The sequence below is a fragment of the Acomys russatus genome, chromosome 28 (assembly GCF_903995435.1).
Source record: "Acomys russatus chromosome 28, mAcoRus1.1, whole genome shotgun sequence".
Lineage (NCBI taxonomy): Eukaryota > Metazoa > Chordata > Mammalia > Rodentia > Muridae > Acomys > Acomys russatus.
Window position 1 is genome coordinate 16,492,901 of NC_067164.1, and position 22,458 is coordinate 16,515,358.

Genomic DNA, 22,458 nt, shown 5'->3' on the forward strand with positions numbered 1-22,458 from the left:
TTGAATCAGGCAACTGTTAATGAAATATGAGTGGCCATTCTATGACGCAGTATGGCTTAACAGTATATGCCACACTTATACTTTATTTTTGTATCTGGCATCATACCTAGTGATTCACAGTAATCATCCTGTTGGTCATAGGTCATTCTTAGTAAAGTCTGAATGGCATATCGTACCAGTGACTGGCACAGGAGAACACATCACCTAGGTGTGTAGTTACCTGGTTATGAATGTCCTCTCATTGATGAAGATCCAAGAAGGGTACTGGTGATCCATCATCGTCATCCTTGCCTCCTTTCCAAGATGATCCAAGGATGTCCTAAGACATTAGCAAGTATTAATGCTTTGTTGCTGGGGCACATCCTTAAGTTAGCTTCTTATTTAAATAGCGTATTTGCTTATGTCTCTAATGTATGTATAGGAGAAGGTTTTAACTCTGTTCGAGGGATTAAAATCTTTCCACTGCAGCCATCTAACCCAAAGTGGCTGGACCCTGGATCAGGACAAGATTCCAGCCACTGAAGTCAAGTTCTGGCTAGAGATCGACTAAGGATGCTACAGTGCCTCCAACTCTCCTGCAGGCTCTGGACCCGAGACCAGATATCAACAATCACCTCTACTAGGAGTAATATAAGTGGCATTAGGGTGTGATCACCCTATGGTACTAATCATATTTTATGCTTACTCTGTTTTGCATCAGCCCATGCATAATTATCACTGCTTTGAGCCTGAAGAATCACAGGCACTATATTCAGAATCAAAAGGTGGGCTGGAAAGAAAAGTTTAATTGTCTTGACAAAAATGACCTTGATGGGATCTTGTTTGTTTGTTTGTTTGTTTTACTCTCATGGCAGACTGTTTGGGAAGAGCAAGAAGAGTGGAGGACATTATACATCTTTATTCCCTGGGATACCAGAAGGGAAAGAAGAAAGGAGGAGGAAGAGGAAGAGGAGGAGGAAGAAATGGAGTTAAACGGTTATTCTATTTAGTTAAGAGACAGCCTAAGTATCTTAACCTGGCATCTACATTTTCTTTACTTGTTCCCTAATCTATCTTTACAAACTTGGCACTGAAGCATTTCTTCAACGACCGGCCTTGTGTAATGAAATTTCCTGGCATCAACTCTCCCCTCATCTATTCAGCTCGACCACCAAGGCAATCTTCACTGTGGGTCCAGATGTGTTCCCCATCATATGGGGGGCCCTTTCCAAGTCTCCCCACTACAACTTCATCTGTGCCACTCTGGTTCTGGTTTTCTGCTTCCCATATTGTCATGATTGATTTATGTCTCATTTGCTTTTCTACTTCCCTTGTTCAAATCAAGGCGTTCCTCTAGTTAAGAGCATCTCTTTGATGGTGTGTCATTGTCCAAGGTGTGTGTCATGGAGGACTCATGCTAGAGGGGCCAAAAATCTAGCTACAGTACTCTCCATGCCAGGCTGCCTTATGACAAAGACACAATTTGACCATGAGCCTAACAAATCGCAGTCACCCATTCACAAGATTTGATGGATCTAGAAGTCTGATTACAGAGACCGTGCTCTAGTTTCTAAACCCTGAGTTTTGCTTTCATATTTTTTTTTCATTCTTAGAACAAAAAAAGCATGGCAGATACCCCACATCAAGATCCTCCGGTGAGGATGATGTGACCCAAACACTACCTTCTCCCTCCTGGCTCAACTTAAGGGTTAGTTACCATCTCTTTGTTTAATTTACCCTACCTGGTGCCTCTCCTCCTATACTTAAATCATCTGTACTTTGCCATATTGTCCATTTTGTCTGCTTCAAAGAAGCAGCAGATGAGACTGATTTTTCCCTTCCCTGTTATACTTTCTTCTTAGGCTTTTAAGATGAAACAGTGACAATGACTTCGCTCTGTTTTCACCCAACCTCATATCTCTCAGTGCCTTAGCCTGCTCTGCTGACTTCAGTATGCTCTCTTTAAATACTAGCTGGTCTGAGATTCTATTCCATCTCCCCTTTCTGAGCTCTATTCACAAGCAAATGAATCTGTGTGCTAAGCCAACCAGCTTCTGCTAGAATGTGTTCTAGACTCGTGCTAACCCCTAGTTTCTATTAAGATGTCTACGAGTTTTACAAGCGACAGAACATTTGACTTCCTCTCGGCACCAGTATTTCCTGCTCCACAGTCATTTCCTGTATGTCCAATTAGGCACCAAAGCTGTCTCAGTCTGAGTCTTCCTCCCTCGCTCCATCATTAGCAGACTTGAATCCACACGTACATTTTCTCTGATTATACTGTTTATACCCTGAAATCAGGACCTGGAGCTCCATCTTTTTGCCCACTCTGACATGGGAGGACCCAGAAATCACCATCTATAAGACAGCATTCTCATCAAATGCTGAGGCTATTTGGAAGCGAAGACTATTAATGGATGTGCCATATGACAGCAAAGTGAAAGTGAGAGTGATGAGCCGAAGGATCATTACAGTAACTTTCCCATCAGTTCTGACTCTCTGCATTTATAAAAAAACAAAAACAAAACTGAAATATCATTAAGGAGGGCAGTCACTGCTCAAGTAAATCATTAGACTGTCATCTTTGCTAAAGTAAATCACAGCAGATAGGTTCCTAAGACTCTGGAAGATATAATCATGGGTAAGGGGGCTGTTGAATAGAATTTATTGGACAAGAAATAAAGTAGGGTATGATAATTGAATAAAAATAATATTGAATATGTATGATCCCCAAAACTACCTAAAATGTTCAGAGTGTCTCATTAACTAAAAAGTGAAAGAATGAAGGCTAAAATCTCAGTCATTCTGTTTACTCAGAGCGAGGCATGGATCTGTGGATTCTGTTTCTCCTCTCTGTTTTCCTTGTCCTGTTCACCATGACTCAGCAAACCAAACCTGGTGGCGCTCTGATGAAAATCTCCTCAATTACTAAGACTTGATAGGTTTAAGGTCTGACTCAGTTATCATAAAAGCTCAGGGAGAAAGTGATAGAGTCAGAAGCGGCAGAGATAAAGAGGATGTAGGAAAACAAGGAAGAAGGGTCACACTAGAACTTTCTGAGGTCATACTTCCGGTGGCGCTCGGTTCTGTGGTGGAACAGAATGCGCTATGACTTGAGCAGGAGGACAGTTGCTACAAACACAACACGTTGCTTGGACAGTGAATCACAGTCACTGCCAGGCCCAGGGGCGAGAATGGACTGACATAGACTGTGTAAAATAAGGGCACTGGTTTAATAAGTTTGGTTATTTACTTTTCCACTTTGCCCCACAGGATGGATTTCAAGAGACAGAAGGGTTGACAGGGTAATCAAGTCTTCTAAAGCGCTGGAGACAACAGGCAGGTTTAATTAAGGCAAGCCAGGATGAAAGACATCCAGGGAAGTGGAGTCATTCTTAGCTGGCAGATGGAACTGGAGCCTTCAGAGCCGGTGACAGACAGACCTAGTGTGTGGGCTGCCATGGACCCGAGAAAATAAAGGAGAGCCTTTTGGGGTTCACTTCCTCCAGCTCTGTATTCTTGCTTAGACAAAGGCATGCCTGGATTTGCCAGTTACCAGAAGGAGGGTGGTGGGGGTGGCAGGGGAGGGGGGGAGGAGGAAGGGAATTCAAGTCCCAGTGAGTGCAAATAGACTAGTCATTTAAAATACCTTCCAGTGCCCAACCATGGATGACCTCAATGGTTACTTATTTAAAAGTGGAAATTTTGGTTCATTCCTTTGACTATCCAATCAAGTATTTCTTGAGTGTCTTTTCTGAGCCTACTATCATGCTGGACATAGAAACGTAGCCTGTATCTGAATGTATAGCCAGTGGGCCAGGCTCTTTTAAAAACCGCTAAATAGAAAACCAAAGCAAAATAGCATCTCCAGCTCCCCAGGACTTCTCTGGCTTCTGACCTTCTAGAATAAATTATCCACAGCATGCTAATCCCTTCTCTTATTTACCTCATTTCCTTAAGTCGACTACTAGATTCTTTTATTTTTTTTTATTATCTCTTCATTTTATTGTTACTATTTCATTTTTCGTTATTTAGAGTGACTATATGAAGTGTACAAATGAAAAATTCATAAGATATTAAGCACACTCAACTCAAGGAAAACGCTAAAGTATTAATAACTAAAATTAAGAGCTATAAGAGGATGAGTGATTTTCCTTTTGATTTCATATGTATGTTTTAAAAACATATGTAGGAAACTTCGTCTTACATTACAGATGTGTGCACAAACTGAGAGACAAAAATAATAACAGAAATATTACCCAGGAAGAGCAGCTGCGTATTTTAATTAGGAGGTAAGATTATATTAAAGACTATAAGCATGGCATTATTTTTTTCAGAGAAAATTGTTCTATCCTGGAGAAGCAATAAGAATATACAAATATATACTTTGTTCTAAAATCAAGGTGTTTTCTCAAAGCTTGGAGAATGGAAGAGTAGAGCTGCAAGCAATTATCTCTTAGGGGAAATAAGACATGGCTCTAAGCCATTATCTGTAACTCCAGCCATTATATAGTTTTTGAAAGAAGGAAAAGAGTTCGTAGAAATATGGTTTCCATGAAACGCTTGGCTCCATAGTTTTCTCTTCTACAGTGCCTTGTTTGTAGAGATGATTGACAGGTACCTCAGAATTCAAGGGTGCCCTGATCTTATTCCCTTCACCTCCTAAGTATTGAGGTTCTAAGGTATGTGTAACCACAGGTGGCTTTAAATTTTTGTATTTCAACTCTCGAATTCAAGGGAATATTAAACACGGTAGACTTTATTAATACTAATATTAAATTTTAAAATATTTAATATATTTATTAAATTTGATATATTTAATATATTTAATAATTAAATTAAAAAGGCTAGACTTCCCATGAGCCTGCCACTGCTCTCATTCATCTGAAATGGCAAGTCTCTAAAAGCTACTGCATAGCTCCATGGCTAGTGCAATGCACCCTGCTCTTGGGGCACCTGGGGAGAGGAGGGAAACAGGCTTAGAAGGATAGGCAAATTGGTGTCCTGATAATCCAGTGGGCACTTGAGGCATCTTGTTCCATTCAGCCAGCAAATGCTGCTGTGGTAGGTTCTAGGGTTCTCTGCTTCAATGAAGGTTCCAAAAGGAAATCCTAAAAGTTGATTTTTTTGTTTTGTTTTGTTTTTTTGTTTTTTAGATTCTCATCCCTGAGTACTGATTGCATTTGTATCATTTCCGCCCACTCTCTTCCCCCTGTAACTCTGCTCATGCTACCCGCCCCCTCAAATTCATGGTAAATCCTCCTTTAATTATTGTTATCCTTGTACATATGCATACACACACCCATCAATATAAATACAACCCCTGAATCCTTTTAGTGCCACTTATATTTGCCAGCTACCCGTTTGATAGAGGATTGCTATCCAGAGTGTTGTAGGGAACTATTAAAAAAAAAAAAAAAAAAAAAAAAAAAAAAGCCCAAAGAGTCAAGAAAACAAATGTGCCAACTAAAAAACAGGACACACATTCGTCCTGACTTGCTCTTTATTGCCGTGATGAACACCCTGACAGAAAACAGTCTGGACAGGCGAGGGCTTATTTTCGCCTGCCAGTTTCTAATCCATCATGAAGAGATGTCAGGGCAGGAACTCAAGGCAAGACCCTGTAGACAGGAATTGAAGCAGAGACCAAGGAGAAATGGTGCTTGCCTGCTTATTCCCTATGGCTTGCTCAGTATATATATATATATATATATATATATATATATATATATCACAATATATATATTATATATACACATAATATATAATATTATATATATAGGGTGTGTGTGTATGTATACATGCATATATGTATGTTGTATGTATCCCACAGTGGGCTGGGTCTTCCCACAGCAATTATGAATCAAGAAAAATGCCCCCACAGACTTGCCCACAGGCCCATCTGATGGAGGAAGTTCCTCAATTGCTAGTCCGTCTTCCCAGATAGGTCTAGGTTTGTGTCAGCTGAGGAAACCTAACTGCACAAGTCCTCAAGAGAGAGCTCTCAGAGGAAGAAGTGAAAATGGCCAGACTCCATCTTTAAAGGTATTCAACAATTAACAGTTACGGAGCTGAGAATTAAAATTACTTTGAGATTTCATCTTACTCCAGTCAGAATGGCCGAGACCAAGAAGACAACTAGCAGCAGATGCTCATGAGGATGTGGGAGAAGGGAACACACATTCACTGTTGGTTGGAGTGAACCAATGCAGTTCAGTGCGGAGAACTCTCAAAAAGCTGGAAGTAAAACTACCACGTGACCCACCTACCTGTCACATACCCAAAGGACTCCAACCCATCCATCCCATCGAGACTTGCTCAGCCATGTTCACTGCCTTTATTCACAACAGCCAGGGAAAGGAAACAACCTACATGCCCTTCACTTGAGGAATGGATAACTTGAGTATTTTTCCAAAAATCTAAACTACTACATGAAGCATAAATCTGTGTTTCTAAAGTCCCTAAAGCCTCCAATTACATCATAATAAAGGAATTTACACAAGTAATTGGACGGTTACCATGAAACACTAGTTTAATTACAATTTTAAGTTACTCATTTTCAGAAATTAAAAATAAGAGTTGAACATAAAACATCCAACACTATGTTACTTGCATTATATATTATGCTATTTTGAAAATAACTAGAAAAGTTCATTGTTTCTTAAACACCTTGGTTATTTTTCTTTCTGGTTGAATAAAGTATTCTATAATTTGTAATAAATGGATATATACATTAGGAATAGCAGATAAACATATGAACAGCATATATACTAACTAGGAAGGCTTATAGTTTTTATGAGGTTAAAGAGATTCATCTCAATATTAAAATATTAAACATAGTCAAATAGATTTATCTTAATTGGGCACTTTTCTTTATATTGACATATCTGTTAGAAACTATAAAACCAAATACTTTAAATTGTATTCAGCAGTTTATATTCAATAGATGAAAATATTTAGTTAGTACTCTAATTTAATCTAAATAAAGTTGATGATTATTTTATAAGCTAAACTGTACTCACTAGTCACTGTTAGATCTAAGAAGATGACAGCACAATAAACGTTGAGTTAGTTTGGCTTTAGAATACTATCCATTCTTCTTCAGCCAATATCTAACTAAAAGTGCATCGGGAAATTCAAACTCTATAATGGAAAAAGAATACTGAAGACAGTGATGATTTCCATTGCAAACTGTTTAGTGACATTCATAAAAATGACAGTGAGAGCCATGAAAGCGTATTTTATGGAGCACTTGTCCAGTAAGCTGAAGAGTTAGAGACTGATGAACATAGGGACCAGACTGTTAGACTATAAATAAAGCTCACCGCCAGTTGGCTTGGGTGTGTTACAACAGAAGGGCTTGGCTTAGATGGTCTAATTTGATGAAGAGCATTCAAATGCAGACTTTGGTGTGAAATTTAAAGGCTAGGGCATGAGGTAGATAGTAAGTTCCCCACTACAGATGTGTTCAGGAAATGAACACACGTTTCACAAAATAAAAATGAATAATTTAAGTTTAAACTGGCCACCGGGTATGCTAAGCACTGGGAAGTGATGAGGAGCCAGGCAGTCCCATTTGTGGGATACCTGCTACCTGTTTAATTCCCTTCCCCCCTCCGCTTCCCCTCCGCCCCCCCCCTCCGCTAAAGCATCACATGACACGCAGTATCGTGCTTGTTTTAGAGATGGCATACTTTTGAGGCTTAGATATGGAAGTAACTTTCAAAGTGACAAACTAGTAAGTAACAGACACAATACTTGATTCTATGACTCCCCAGATGCAGAACCATGATGCTATCACGGATGCCCGCGTAATTACGGTAATTCTAATATTGCTTGGTGAGGTCTTCAACCATATCCCAAATCCTTTTCAGTGACTCGAGGGTGATTTGCCTCAAGGAGACGACTATTTACCAGAACCCTCAAGCTGAAGGATCCTTCCCTTACAATGCCGTCAATGAACACACACTTTAAATGCAAGAAGACACAGCTCAGGTAAAGTCAGTGAGCTGCCTCTTTGGGAAAGGGGAGGACAGGATGGCCTCTCTGCTCCAAACCCTCCCCCCTTACTCTCTCCCACCCTCTCCACAGGCTTACCTTGTCCAGCAAAGAGTATTCTGAGAAAAGTTTGCTCCAACTTCTAAGGACCTGCTCTCAAATGCCTCACACCCGCCCTCGCCCCCGCCCTGGCGTGTCTCTCTCTGTGTGTGTATGTGTGTGTGTGTGTGTGTGTGTGTGTTCCCCCTCCACGTCCAAGTTCACCTGCTATTATCACACTGGGCACAGGAGACTCTTGTGATCTAGCAGCCCAGAGCCTGATGTGGCAAGCACCCCTTGCAGTAGTGGGGAGGCGGAGCTGCCCGCGGGTGTCCTGCCGTCCTTGTCACACTCACCTGCTCCCTGGCAGAAGCCTGCGGGGTGGAGGGCGCATGGCTAGCCCCACAAAGCAGCTCCGAGCACAGTGAGCAAGTCCCAGCCGCAGTTAATTATTACTAGGTGGACCATTGCCGAGGGTGTGAGCAACCTGGGCCACGCCCAGCGCCTCAGTGCATGTTGGGAGTGTTTACACAATCCTCCTTGCCGCAGGCAGGTACTCTGCTCTCTGAGCATAAGTGGGCTGACGTCCGGGACCTTTGGCGAGCCTGGTCTCCTGATCTTCACCAGGCACCCGTGCTGTAGATAAATGACAGCAGCTGCATTTTGTTTTTGAAAAGCTAATTCGTCTTTCAGCTTGAGATTTCTTAGTTTTCTTTTGTTTGGTCTTGCCTTCCCCCATCACTTGCAGGCACCTTTGCACCCAAGACATTTTTTTCCCCTCACACCCTTAGGGTGTGCCAGAACCTCCCAGGCAGCTTGCAACACGCAGGCATTTGCCTAGCCCGACCACCTGACTTAGTTTTACTATTACTATTACTATTACTATTATTATTATTATTATTATTATTATTATTATTAATTTATTATTATTATTATTCACAGAAGTGTCTAGTAGCCAGCAATTCATCTACTGAATTGGATGTGGGAAGTTCACTTTGTCTCAGCACCATCACTTTTAAAAGGAACCCAAACGACGACTAACAGATGATTGATGTGGAAATAATGTTTTTAGTCTCTCTCTCTCTCTCTCTCTCTCTCTCTCTCTCTCTCTCTCTCTCTCTCTCTCTCTCACACACACACACACACACACACACATATTCACACAATAAAAAGGAGTATTTGTATTATTAATAGTTTAAAAAAGTCGATTGTTTTCTCAAGTGTAAAGTTTTTTACTTACTATTGTAAGTTTGTAATTACAAAAGGAATTTAATGAATTTTTGAGAGGAGGAGGCAGAGTGGACGTGTGGTGTCCTCTGTGCTGGAAAGCTGAAGGGACAGAATGACCGACAGTGACCCTAGGCTCACAGTGCTTGTTTGATGCGTCTATACCGTGTCTTCCATAGGATTCTGCTCATGCAGAAAGGTCAGACAGCTGAGTTAGCCTGTGGCCAGTGAAATAGACCGGGGGGCTTTGGGATTTACCATGCTTAGTCAGAGGGGTACTGGGTCCCGGGCCAGGTGTTAGGGTCCTGCATAAGGCCAGGCTTGGTATTGCTTGTACTAGTTTGTCCACGTTGGCCCATGAGCTCCTGGTGTGTGGTTGCTAGTGTGGACTGACCTTTGGATGATAAGGAACAAGGCCTGCTGTGTTTACAGGTTCCGCTTCCAGAACAGCTCGCTCAGATCCTGGTTCCGCCCAATCGCCTGTTTATTTTCAGTGTCTGGGCAACACTTTTGTGTTTTTGCCTTTATCTGCAGCCTTCCAACTGGACCCCTGTGTCCTATGAATGCCTTATCCTTGGGTAGGTGCATAGTTTTTCTTTGTAATGTAGCGCGTATATAGCATGTGCAATGTGAAAAGTTTAGAAACCACACAAGTAAATGGAAAAAAAAATTACAAACCTCTCTCTGAAATAAAATTATTGTAAGCAGTGGGCCGAATGTCTGGACGGATGTGTTTGCCCTAGGAACATATCAGAAACCTGGCTGCATAATTTGTTGTTTTTTATAACCTACTTTTATCTCAGAAAAGATATTGTAAGCAATTCACCATATGTCATGTCCGGTTATGTGTTTAATTTTCTTACAAAGCATTCTAACTAGCAGCCCTGTGACATACTGTACATACGGACCATTGTTTATTTAACAGCTCCTTACTGTGATGAAGCTTTCCTACTAAGCACCTCGACAGAGAATGTCTATGTATAATTGCCCCTGCCTAACTCTAGCTGTGGCTTCAGAGTGAAGCACCAAGATGAAAAGGGGTGTATGCTTTAAATTATTTTAAAATCTATTTTGCATCCATTTTATATGCATGGCTGTGTTGCCTGCATGTGCGCACACAGTGTGCTTTTAGTGACTCCTGGCTGGGATGGCCTGGAGCTGGAGTTACAGACAGCAGAGTGAGTCACTGTTAGGAGCTGGGAACAGACCCTGGCTACTCTTCAAGAGCAGCAAGTGCTCATAGGTGCCCAGCCATCTCCACAGACCCTAGAAGTTTTTTTTTTTAAGTTGATTTTTAAATTTTTAATTAACTTATTCAGATTACATCTCAATTGTTATCTAAAAGTTTTTAAATCCAAAGAATAATTTGCCAATTTTTATACCCCTAGGGCAATATGCCATCATTAGTTATTATGCTTCCTCCCAATCATCTATCAGTTTGAAAGTTTAAAATTCATATTTGATTCTGCTTTCTGAGCCCAGGGCTCACTTGGTAGCCTATGTTGGCCTCTGACTCTTAGCTCTCTTCTTAATCGCCTGGGCACTGGGATTACAGGTGTTTACCACCATCCTCAGCTGATACCGATTGCAAATAATGTACAAAATTAGTTGTTAGTAAAGTGGAAGTCTTTCTTTACATTTTCCTTTCGTTTTCCCCTTTTTTTCTCTTTCGTGTTTGCTCTCGGCTCATCTTCCTCTTACGGACTTAAAATGTGTCTTTACAAAGGAAGCGTATTAACCTTCAGTAGTACATACGCCGTGGCTTGGCCTCTCAGGCTATTTACATCCTAGTCTTATTTATGGTACCTTTGACATACAAAAGTTTCGAAATTTAAATAGCCAAATCTGTTAATTTTCTTCGTTATTTGTAATTGAGTTTAATAAAAGCTTATCTGTCCATATATGTAGGTATTTTCTTCTAGTTTTTTTCTCAGATATTATTTATTCATTAAATTCTACCCATCTGGATTTCTTACATTAAATACCATGAAACATAAATCCAACTTCATTTTTCTAAGCGTCTCAACTGTTAAATACATCATATCTATCAAATAATATATGGATCCTGTCTGTCTCTCCACTTCATTTCCTAAGCCTAATATGAGGCTTGGGAGGCCTCGCCTTGATCAGCCCTAGCTCCTTTCTCTTCTTCCTCCCATGCCAGGAAAATTGGCAAGTCCTGATGATGTCATATCTTCAAGTCCCGGTGATGTCATATCTCCACCTCTCTCACCATACATCAGAGCAAAGGTCCTGGACTGGCTACTGCACCGGCCTCCTAATTGGTTTCTCTGCCTTCACTCTCCCCTGCTGTAGCTCCTTCTCCACCTCAGCCAGCGGGATCTTTTGTAAACTATTTTCATCACACCACACCGACTTCCTTTGCTGAGGGCCTTTCTAATGGTTGCTCCACACATGTGGAGTGAAATCCAAGTCTGAGCCCCTAAGCGCCACATAAAAGGTCTTCCGCACCCTTATCTGCGCCATCGACTCTCTTATTCTCTGGTGCATCCTGGATACTTGGTATCCTGGCTTAGTTTTTCTCCTGGAATAGACCAGCCTTGTTCCTGCTGCACTGCCTTTGTACTTGGTTCTGTGTCTGCCAAGAAATCTCTGCTGCAGTCACAGCGTCTTCTCATTATTCTGTTTTTTTTTTTTTTTCTTTTTCCTTCAAATACTGTCTCCTCAGAGAGGCCTTCCCCATGACACTGTTTTGAAGAAAGTCTCTGTTCTTTCTCTATCACAGCAGCCTGCTTTGTTGTGTGCATGGCAGTTATCACTGTCCACGTGCATCTGCATTTCAGGAAACTTCTTTATCTTTTTAAAAAATTGAAAAAAAATTAAAAAATGTGTTCACTTTACATCCTGATTGTAACCTCCTCCCTCACTGTCTCCTGATCCCACTCTCCCTCCCTCATACCCTCTCCCTCCCTCCCCTAGTCCTCAGAAAGGGAGCCCTCCTCCACTAACATCTGACCTCAGCCTATCAAGTCTTGTCTGGACTGCCTGCATCCTCTTCCTCTGTGGCCTGGCAAGGCTGCCCAGCTAGGGGGAAGTGTGGGGGGTCAGAGTCCATGTCAGAAGTAGTCCCTACTCCCCATGTTATGGGACCTACAAAGAGACTGGGCTGCCTATCTACTGCATCTGAGCAGAGGGGCTAGGTCCCTACCATGCGTGGTCCTTGGTGGGTTCATCAGTCTCTGTAGCATCCTTCTCCATCACCTGGATTTGTTGGCTCCATTGTCCTGAGACTCACAGTCAAACATTGGGCTGGGGTGCAGGGAGTCTTATGGAAGAGTTGGGCAATTTTTTTTTAATCTTACATTTCCTCGCATTGAAACATAGCGCTAAGAGAGTGGAGATGTGGGTTTGATGCTGTGGTGGTGTGAATGAGACCACAGGCGTTTGAATACTTGGTCCCCAGTGGGTGGTACTATTCGAGGAGGTGTAGGTGGGATAGCCTTGATGCAGAAGTATGTCCCTCAGGGGGGCCCCTTTTTAAAAATTAAAATCTTTCCTCCACTTACAAGTTCTCCCTCTACTTTGTGCTGTCAGTCAAGGATGCAAGCTCACAGCATCTTGCTTCTGCTGTTATGCCTGCTGCTTCCGGCCATGATTCCCACCAAGGATAGATTCTCATCTGTGGAACCATAAGCCCAAAGAAACTCTTCCTTTATACATTGCTTTTTATCACTGTGTTTTATCACAGACACAGGAGAGTGACTAATACACATGGTCTGTCTTTGGTGTCCAAAGTAATGCTAGGCCCATGTCAGAGGCTCAAGAAAACTTACATTGATTCATAATAATGTTGAAGGTTAATATGTATTGCAAAAACAAGTGTACACCGTAATATTTCCTCATTTGAACTGGAATGTTATACAACAGATAAATATAAATCGAAAGGGAATTTATGTTTTCTTTTATGGCAGTGTCATCAGTCTCATACTATCAGGTCTATAGAACAACTCAACCCTCAACACTTCTAATATCTCTTGCTTATTTTCGCCTTGCACTACCACAAATGACAGCTCCCTGTAGAATGCTGAGAGTTCGGTGAATAGCTACTCTACTTACCGGAAAGCATTTTTTAAATCGTCTACATCTAGTGTATGCGTATTAGCAACTGATACTTTCCATGTCAAAGACAGAAAGGCTCCTAAAGTGGAGTGTCTCGTTGGCTGTTGAGTTGTTTTCTGAGTTGGGTTATTGATGCGAGTTTTGAAATGGCTCTAGTAATGGCTCTGATTTGGCTTTTTTCACTCCCACCTCCACCACATTTCCTTTGTATGGATTTACCTGAACCAATTCTGAGCTTGGCTATACTTGCTTTGGTCTATGGATCAGTACCAACATAAGGCTTGAATGATTTCATTTTTTTTCCCACAGGGACTTCCTGCTTTTTGCTCTTAAGATTCCCAATGATGATATGAGTGAGCCTGGGTTGGTATATGGATGATAGGGACTCCTGGTTCAGTTGCATGGTTACCCCAGCTCATAGCCTAGAGCCAGAGCCCAAGCCAGCACACAGCTGATTAAAAACTCACAAACAATGAGAGACACAAGAAAAACTGCCCAGCTGAGCACAGGCTGCATTGTCTGTTGATCAGAATGCCGAGCCACACTAGGGATGTTATTTTAATCCACTAAATTTGGGATATGCTTTTCATGTGTACATTTACATGCCCATCAATATATTATTAATTAGAAAGTAAGAGAAATGCTCAGGTTCTGATGCATTCCGGCTACATACAAAAGGGAAACAAAAAGAAAGAGAAAAGAGATTTGGGTTATTATTTAGGCAGACTAATTTCCATAGGCCATGAAATCACTTCTGAAAAATATTTAGAGGTCACTATGACTTGAAGTAAATATTCAGAAACAAACAATTTGTCCATTTTCACTATGTGAACTAGAGATCAGGGCTTGGCTTGTCAGTTTGGCTCATAGCCTTACTTTTCTTTCCTACCTCAGGCTTCACGTAGCTAGGAGCTAAGGGGAGTTCCACCGGAAGCAGGATAGCCCTCGATAAAAAGGGGACTCCCATAAAAACCCAACTGGAAACCACCTTGCTCAGGAAACAGTCTTTACAGTGAACCAACAGATGTTATTTTTCCAATGTGAAAAGTTTAAAATAAATATATTTTATAGTTGAGAATTTTTTTAAATTTTCTATTATTAATTTATTCTTGTTACATCTCAATGGTTATCCCATCCCTTGTGTCCTCCCATTTTCCCTCCCTCCCATTTTCCCCTTATTCCCCTCCCCTATGACTGTTCCTGAGGGGGATTTCCTCCCCCTGTATATGCTCATAGAGAATTTTTTTTGCTATAATATCATAATACATTACAATAACTGTAACGGGTTAATTCCTGTGGGAAAATTCAGAACATTTATGCAGAACTTGAAGAATAATATCACTTCGGGTTTCTGTTAAGAAACATGAAATAGCTTTTCTGTGGAAACAGATTACAGAAACTTGATTAAAAAAAAACTCTATGGGAAAAAAAAAACAAAAAGATAAAGGAGGAGAAATTTCCTTTTGGAATCCCCTACAGCTTTAGTTAAAGCAATGCTTTTGTTGATATACAGTCATTGTGAACTTCTAGGTAGTTGAATATTTTAGGAGCTTTGTCCCACAGTGGCTACACTGCAGGGCTAAATGATTTGCCTTGGAGAGCAAGTGCCGCGTGACAGCTGATTCTGCAGCTTAAACAAGGGAAACCCACTGTGTTGAGGAGCAGTAAAACGGTTTGCATTTTGAAAGTGACACATGGCTTCTTATTTTCATGATAGACTGTTTTTCAACAGTGTGTATGCCAGGAGGACAGCAGCTTCGACATTGAAAAGTTGATCTGTACCAGGCTGCTGAAAAGCAGCTATCCTCTGGCAAAGATGATAGGCTCTGCCTGGAGGAGGGCACGGTCTTTGGCTACAAAGGAAGGCTTGGTTCCTTTTGTCTGCCAGAGTAAAGGTTTCTAAGCATATGTCCTTCCAAAATTTACCAACAGCACGGAACACAAGGCGTCAATTACAGTGCACCTGTAAACTATAAGAAGTGCAAGAGCAGCGCCTGTGGTTTAATCAAATGTAGTGATTGTTTTCAAACAAATGAATGGGCCGGTAATCTTTGTCCCACTCCCAGAGCTACTCTCCTTAAGAATGAATATATGCAAAATACAAGAAAGTCACCAGACTGTGAAATGATGCTTATTTTTCTTTTTTTAAATTTTATTTTATTAATTTATTCATATTACATCTCAATGGTTATCCCATCCCTTGTATCCTCCCATTCCTCCCTCCATCCCAGATGCTTATTTTTCTAAATATGTACTTAGCAACTTAAAAAAAAAAACCCTATTGATTTTCTTATTGTATTTAAAAAACCCTAGGTTTTGTGTACAGTTGAGGCTTCCAACAGATTATGAAATATACATGTGGGCAGTAAGATGGAGGGTCTAATGAAGCAAATAAATATATTTATCATCTTAGTTACTCTTTGAATGGCAAGAAGAGCTAAAATAATTACTTAACAAAAGTTCCAAATACAGCAACTGTAGCTTTGCTAGCTACAGCCATTGCGTTGTAAGTTAGACCTTGGTACACTTTACACTTGTCCACGCTTTGTTGTCATTCTCTTCGCTTTAGCGTTGATCCCACCGCTTCCACCTTGGTCATCACCGCTTCATTGTCTATTCCTCCTATATGATGACATTTTTGTTTTTAAAGTCACATGCTGGTGAGACTGTGTAATATTTTTGGCTTAGGACCCAGCTACTATCATTTAGCACAATGTCAAAATGCTTCCATGTTCAAGGCTGAATAATTTTTTGTGTGTGTAGGTTACATTTTCTTCGTTCATTCACCCAGCAGTGGGCATTTAGGTTATTTCAATATTGTGACCATTGTAAATGCTGCTGTGGTGAACAAGGCTGTGAAGACATTCTTACAGTAAGATAGTGATTTCATCTCACTTGGTAATATACCCAGGTGAGGGATTACTGGATCTATGGTAATTCTATGATTGGTTTCTTTAGGCGTCCTAGTACTGTCTCCTATGGTGTTTATAAGAGTAGGCTAGCCTTATTTTTTTTTTTTTCATAACTTTGCTAACACTTGTTGTCTCTTGTCTTTTTTACGTAGCCACACTAAATGTGTATGGAATGGCTTCATGGCGATTTTAATTTGTATTTCTTTGAAGACTACTGATATTGAACATCTTTTCCTATACATCGGCAGATCCCAACCTGTGGGTCACAAGCCCTTTGAGGGTTGCAAATCAGATATTTAAATTAGAATTCACAACAGTAGGAAAGTTACAGTTATGAAGTAGCGACAAGATGATTTTATGGCTGGGTGGCGGGGGGATCACCACATCATGAAGAACTGTATTAAAAGGTCATAGTATTAGGAAGGTTGAGAACCATCCAGAATATTCTATATACGCCTACATACTCTATGTACATACTACACATCTATGGTTCTGTTGTTGTTGTTTTGAGACAGTGTGTCATGTATGCCTGGCTGGCCTGGAATGAGCTCTGTATTGGGCATAACACTGGACTTCATTATAGATGTGTGCCAGCCATGCCCCTTGGTGATGTGACCCTGGGGTGGATGCACATGACAGGCAAGCTAGTCTACCAACTGAGCTACATTCTGAGGCCAGACTGTTTTGAAATGTGTTGTTTTAAATCGCATAAAACGTGCTCTGTGCTCATGTAGAATGCTTACGTTGAGAAAAGCAGTCGTGAAATTGCTCAAACTGCTACCTGTGCAGTCAGTTCTCATGGAACGGTACTTTTATATCTGAGGACAACACACACACACGTGAACGATGGCTGTCCAGGCTGAGAAGTGACCCTATGACCTCCGAGAAGACAACTGAGATTGTGTGTTCTACAAAAACTGAGGTTTCAGTGAAAAATAGAGCTTGAAAGAGGTTTTCTTGCTGACTCCTTGAGTTTCCTGATAAATGGTAATTTTGGCAACTGTTTTTATATTGTATATATATACAGACATGCAGACATGTGAAAGGTTTTTCTATAATTCAATAAACCACCATTTTTTCACTCGATCAATAGATAATGCCCAAAGAACTTACATATGTAAAAGATTCATCCAAAGTTCAAAACAAGCCTATAGGTCTGACTACTCAGAGTATAAAAAGTTCCCTGATAGTATTTCTGAGTTCACATGGAGACCGACCTCCAAGAAACTGCCACCCACTGGATTTTACTAGAATATCAGAATTGAATGTCTCTAAATTATCTAAAAATTGAAAAAAGAAGGAACTATTAAAATACTCCCCTTTCAACTATATGTGTATGAAGTTTTTAACCTCAATATTATAAGGGATGTAATTCAGAGATGCAAAATGCAGAAGATTTTAATTAACCTAGATATTAAAGAGACTTGTAATCTATAAGACAATATTTGTTTTTAGTGTGCTTTAGAAAATACAATTTTTTTATAAAATGTACTATAAGATTAAAATGTGGTGATGTTAATAATTTTTAAATTGCACACAAGTCTTAAAACCTTCCCAGTTTTGGGGGCTGGAGAGATGGCTCAGTGGTTAAGAGCACTGACTGCTCTTCCAAAGGTCATGAGTTCAATTCTCAGCAACCACATGGTGGCTCACAACCATCTATAATGTGTTCTGATATCCTCCTCTGGCCTGCAGGGGTACATGCAGGCAGAGCTCTGTATACATAATAATAAATAAATAAAAATCTTAAAAAAAAAAACCTTCCCAGTTTTAGTTTCTAATATGGTGAACGCTAATGACTCTAACCCACACAAGTACATGTTCTTCCTGGTCCTCGGGGTGATGCTGACAGTGAAGAGGATGAGGAATAGTTTGACATCTGACCTTCCTGTTGTCACGCTGTTCAACGGTCCAGTGTTGGAGCTACAAATCTTTCAGCTTGAACTCAGAAGTTCTAGCTACTTTTTTTTCCTCAAAAAAGAAATGAGAAAGAGAGAGAGAGAAGGGACATGAAATGTCATTTGAATCACAGACCCGCTCTATCTGGGCATGCTACAGCCATATTAGTCTCTTACTGTCGTTGTCTCTTTGTAGAAAGAAGATGCTGGTGGAGACTGCCAGTGGACGGTGGTATGCAGGGAAGTGAGTGAGTGGCACATAGCTGTGAGTGGCAGCTGTTTCTCTGCTACACTGAGCTGTGAGAAGAGGCCAAAGATCTGGAAAGCAGGGAAGTGACGCTTATAAGACTTAACTTTCATAGCTGCGGTGAGGGGTTGTCCCTGGAGAGAACCCTAAAGGAGAAATGAAGGTAGACTGTGAACAAGGAAAAGAAAAAGCAGTTCACAAAGAGTTCAGGATCGAAGTATGTTGTTCTTCCGTTGTTTCTCAAATGCTATTTGAATCTGTTCTAAAAGACAAAGACTCTTCCTCTCTCTTCTCGAACGTGAATTGAGGAGGGGAACTGGTAAGTGAGGAGAGTTAAGAGTTGAGTAGTGGGGCTGGAGAGATGGCTCAGAGGTTAAGAGGACTGTCTGCTCTTCCAGAGGTCCTGAGTTCAATTCCCAGCAACCACATAGTGGCCCACAACACATCTATAATGTGATCTGATGCCCTCTTCTGGCCTGCAGGTGTGCACACAGATACAACACTGTATATGTAATAAATAAATCTTTTTTTAAAAAAAGAGTTGAGTGGTAAAAACTAATAACACAGCTCTCAGTGGACATGTGGGGGAGGAGAGAGACAGAGAGAGATGCACAGAGAGATAGAGACAGAAAGATGAGAGAGAGAGAGAGAGAGAGAGAGAGAGAGAGAGAGAGAGAGAGAGAGAGAAAGCTATGACAGACAGAGAAGACAAAGCCTCTCCACAAGCTGCAAACTCCAAAGAGCTTGAATTGTCACCCATCTCAGTGCTTTGCAATAACAATGCTGCCACCACCTGCCGGGCTCTTTATTTTTGCATTGTTTTATAGTTTTTCTTTTTTAAAGATTTCTTTTTCTAAATTAATATGACTGTGTTGGAGGCAGCAAGCCACAGCATAAAACAATTAGGCTTTGGGCTTAGACAGAATTGAATTTTGAGTTTGGCCCTTACCCCTGCCCACAAGGGGAATCTATAGTTTTGATTTCTTACCATGTCTCTGCCATGGCATGGGCTCCTCATGATACGAGTCAGCAAAAGGTGTTTGTAGACCTCGTTCTTAAGAAACTCAGGGTGCCAATTTGGAGACAGCTGTTACCTGAAAATGATGCCAATAGATGTGCAATTACACACAGGAATCATTCCAAACTGCACTCCAGGTTGAGTGGCATGGGAGGGCACAACCAGAATCAGAACCTGCAAACAGCTGTTGCAGGAAGGGACAGAAAACTCAAAGACTCACATAGAGTGAAATGTACCTAGAGTGAAGACAGCAAAAGGAGGGCACAACTGGCTCTGTTTGCTTGTGTATGGGCTGAGGCTAATACTACCCGGAATTATTTAGGTTAACAAGACGACATGATCCGGCCAGCCCTAGCTCATTAAATGGTGACTGCAGTTGGCATTAGGCAATCGCTCCGGCATTCAAGACAGTTTATTGAGCTCCATGATGTCAGCTTTATATTCTTCTTATATTTCAAGTACACTGGCCCTTCGATAGCTCTTCAAGACCAAGGGACAGTGGATAGTTCCTCTCTTGACCAGCAGGATTTCAGTTTAGGGACGAGAGGGGCGTGGTTTCTGTTGTTCTTATAGGGTAGGTGTAGTGGGGTGGGGGGAGGAAGGTGTTGAAGAAACTCAGTGTTCTAAGTCTCCCAGAGACATGTCTGGGAACGTGGCATTCCTTTTTCCTAGGCTGTCATTTGTATCCTGCAGGCAGAAGTTCCCACTTTGGGACACGTTGCTGCAAGCAGAGGTCTGAACAAGGAAGCTACTGTGGAAGAATCTGCAGCCTCAGAGGACTCGAATTAAATGGCACAGTCAGATGGACTCGCCTTGTCTGGTGCCTTCTAAATGAACCCCAGGGGAGCACCCAGTGGCCAGGGATAACACCATGCATCGCCTCAACAGAAATCCCATCCCCAGCCTCACTTCCCACTGTCTTCCTTTTCCAATCCGAGGAACAAGAATAAAGCCGGCAACAGCCGTTTCTACTTAATAAGATTGGGTGAGGACTGAGGGAGTCCCAGGGCACTGCGGAACCTCCAGTCTGTCACAGAGTGTCTTAGGGGTTCTGTTGCTATGGTTAGACTTTGTGATCGAAAGCAACTCGGGGAGGAAAGGGTGTATTTCCCCTTACAGTCTCACAGTAGTCCAGTCACTGAGAGAAGTCAGGGCAGGAGCTCAAACAGGGCAGGGACCTGAGCCAGAAGCTGATGCAGAGGCCACAGAGGGCATCCTTCTTTCTGGCTTGTTCCTCATGGTTTGCTCAACTTGCTTTCTTGTCTCACCCAGGACTGTCAGCCCATGGCTGGAACTCCCAGCAGTCAGCTGGGCCCTCCCCCATCAATCACTAATTAAGAAAATGCCCTACAGGCTTTTGGAGGCATTTTTCTCTATTGAGACTCCTTCCTCCCAAGTGACTCAAATTGTGTCAAGGGGACATAAAACGCAGGTATGTTAGCTAGAAACATTGCAACACCCAGCCACTTACCCCATGCACTCACGCGCACACACCACACACACATAGTTTTATCACGTTGCTATCAGGATGTGAATATTCTTAGGGGGCGTGCATGCAATCAAAGGGCTTTGAATTCAGTGAGCTTTCAGATATCAGCTATTAAGGGCAACAGATAAAAAGAAGAATGTTTTAATTTCTACAGGGTCTTTCAAGAGGGACCAATGCCAATGCTACTGTATGGCAGCGTGGAAGATACAAAGGATGGGCGGATGTTCATCTAGGAAGCATCTGTTCTTTCCTAAGTTCATGTGTGAACACCGATTTATTGCACCTCAGCAATTGCCCCAACTGCTGGGTACCCACCTCAGTGGAGTCAAGGCTTAAGTTGGTGTAGGATGGATATTGAGAATGTAGCATTGTCACTGAGCTGGGACCTTCAGCCTCCTGTGTCCTGGCTCCGACCTTGCAAACATCCTGGCTCATGGACAGCTGGTTTCCAGGCTTCTGGTTTCCGAATGCATCTTCCTTTGGGTACACAGTCATGGACGGACTGACCGCCGAACAAACAGAAAAGTCAACCTCACCAGTAGAGTCACAAGGTAAATCGCTGTCCCCTCAATTGGTGACTGTGTGTCAAGAGTGTCACGACTTAACTGGGCAGAAACACACGAGCAAAAATCACTGTTTGAGGCAGCGGTAAGGGAGGACGGGCTTAAATTCTACTTTAAAAAAATCTATTGTTTTTGTTGTTCTTGATGAGTAACCCTGAGTGGTGTTTTATAGGTGGAAAGCAGCAGGTTGGAATTTATAGCGTTTACTGTACTGCGAGGGGAAGGTGCAAAGGAGGCCCTGGTAGCCGCAGAAGGGAAAAGCACACACCATAAATACTCAGAGCGAGTCTCCAGGCTTCCTGTAATAAGCAGCTTCTGTAACTTGCTCCTCCCCCACTTGTTCCCACCACACTGTCATAATGCACAGAGCTTTTCTTTAATGGCTAATTTTACTTAGGGAATTAAATAGTTAATATTCTGCCATAGAATAGTTTGAATGTGTAACTTGCAGTGCTTGAGATTTTTCTTTCTTTCTTTCTTTTTTTCTGAGCAGAAAGGAAGCTTCTTTAAGCAATTGAGAAAGTATTTAAATAACTGTTTAATGACCTCTGGGATTTCCCAAGAGGGGCTTCTAGCTAAAGATCCTGTTTGGGAAAGAGAGGTCTACCTTTATAACAACTGTACACCCAGTAACCTACAAAGGAAATTAAGGTCAGGGAATTCAAGTCCTCCTGGTTCGGCTGGCCCTGGGCACTGCACACAGGACTGCACCCTGGTGCCAGCGTGCTAAGGAGATCCGAAAACACAGCAACTGGCCTTCAAGTCTAGAGTTTCAGAGGCAGAAAGCCCACAGTGAATCCAGGAGCTCGTGTTGCTGACAGCTTCCCAGGAGACGCCACTGGTCTCGGACTCGCCTTTGCAATGGGGTGTGATCCTTTTCGCTGCCTCATCTTTTCTATGTCTTGGTGTCCCGATCCCTCCTCCCCCTAACTGCTGTCCCCTTGTTTGGGTGTTGGGGAGTTCTAATCTTCACAACTAGGCAGTCCACTGCTGGGCAACTGACAGGTC

The 22,458-nt window shown here is 41.8% G+C and overlaps 1 protein-coding gene across 1 annotated transcript in view; it reads right to left on the reverse strand.

Annotated features, from left to right (window-relative positions):
- Positions 1 to 319, reverse strand: part of Rassf6 (Ras association domain family member 6) — a 30,136-nt gene extending 29,817 nt beyond the window's left edge. Inside the window, exon 1 of the mRNA XM_051170166.1 lies at positions 221 to 319. Coding sequence (XP_051026123.1) covers positions 221 to 285 — 65 coding nt within the window. The 5' untranslated portion in view covers positions 286 to 319. The remainder of the gene's footprint in view (positions 1 to 220) is intronic.
- Positions 320 to 22,458: the final 22,139 nt, after the last annotated feature.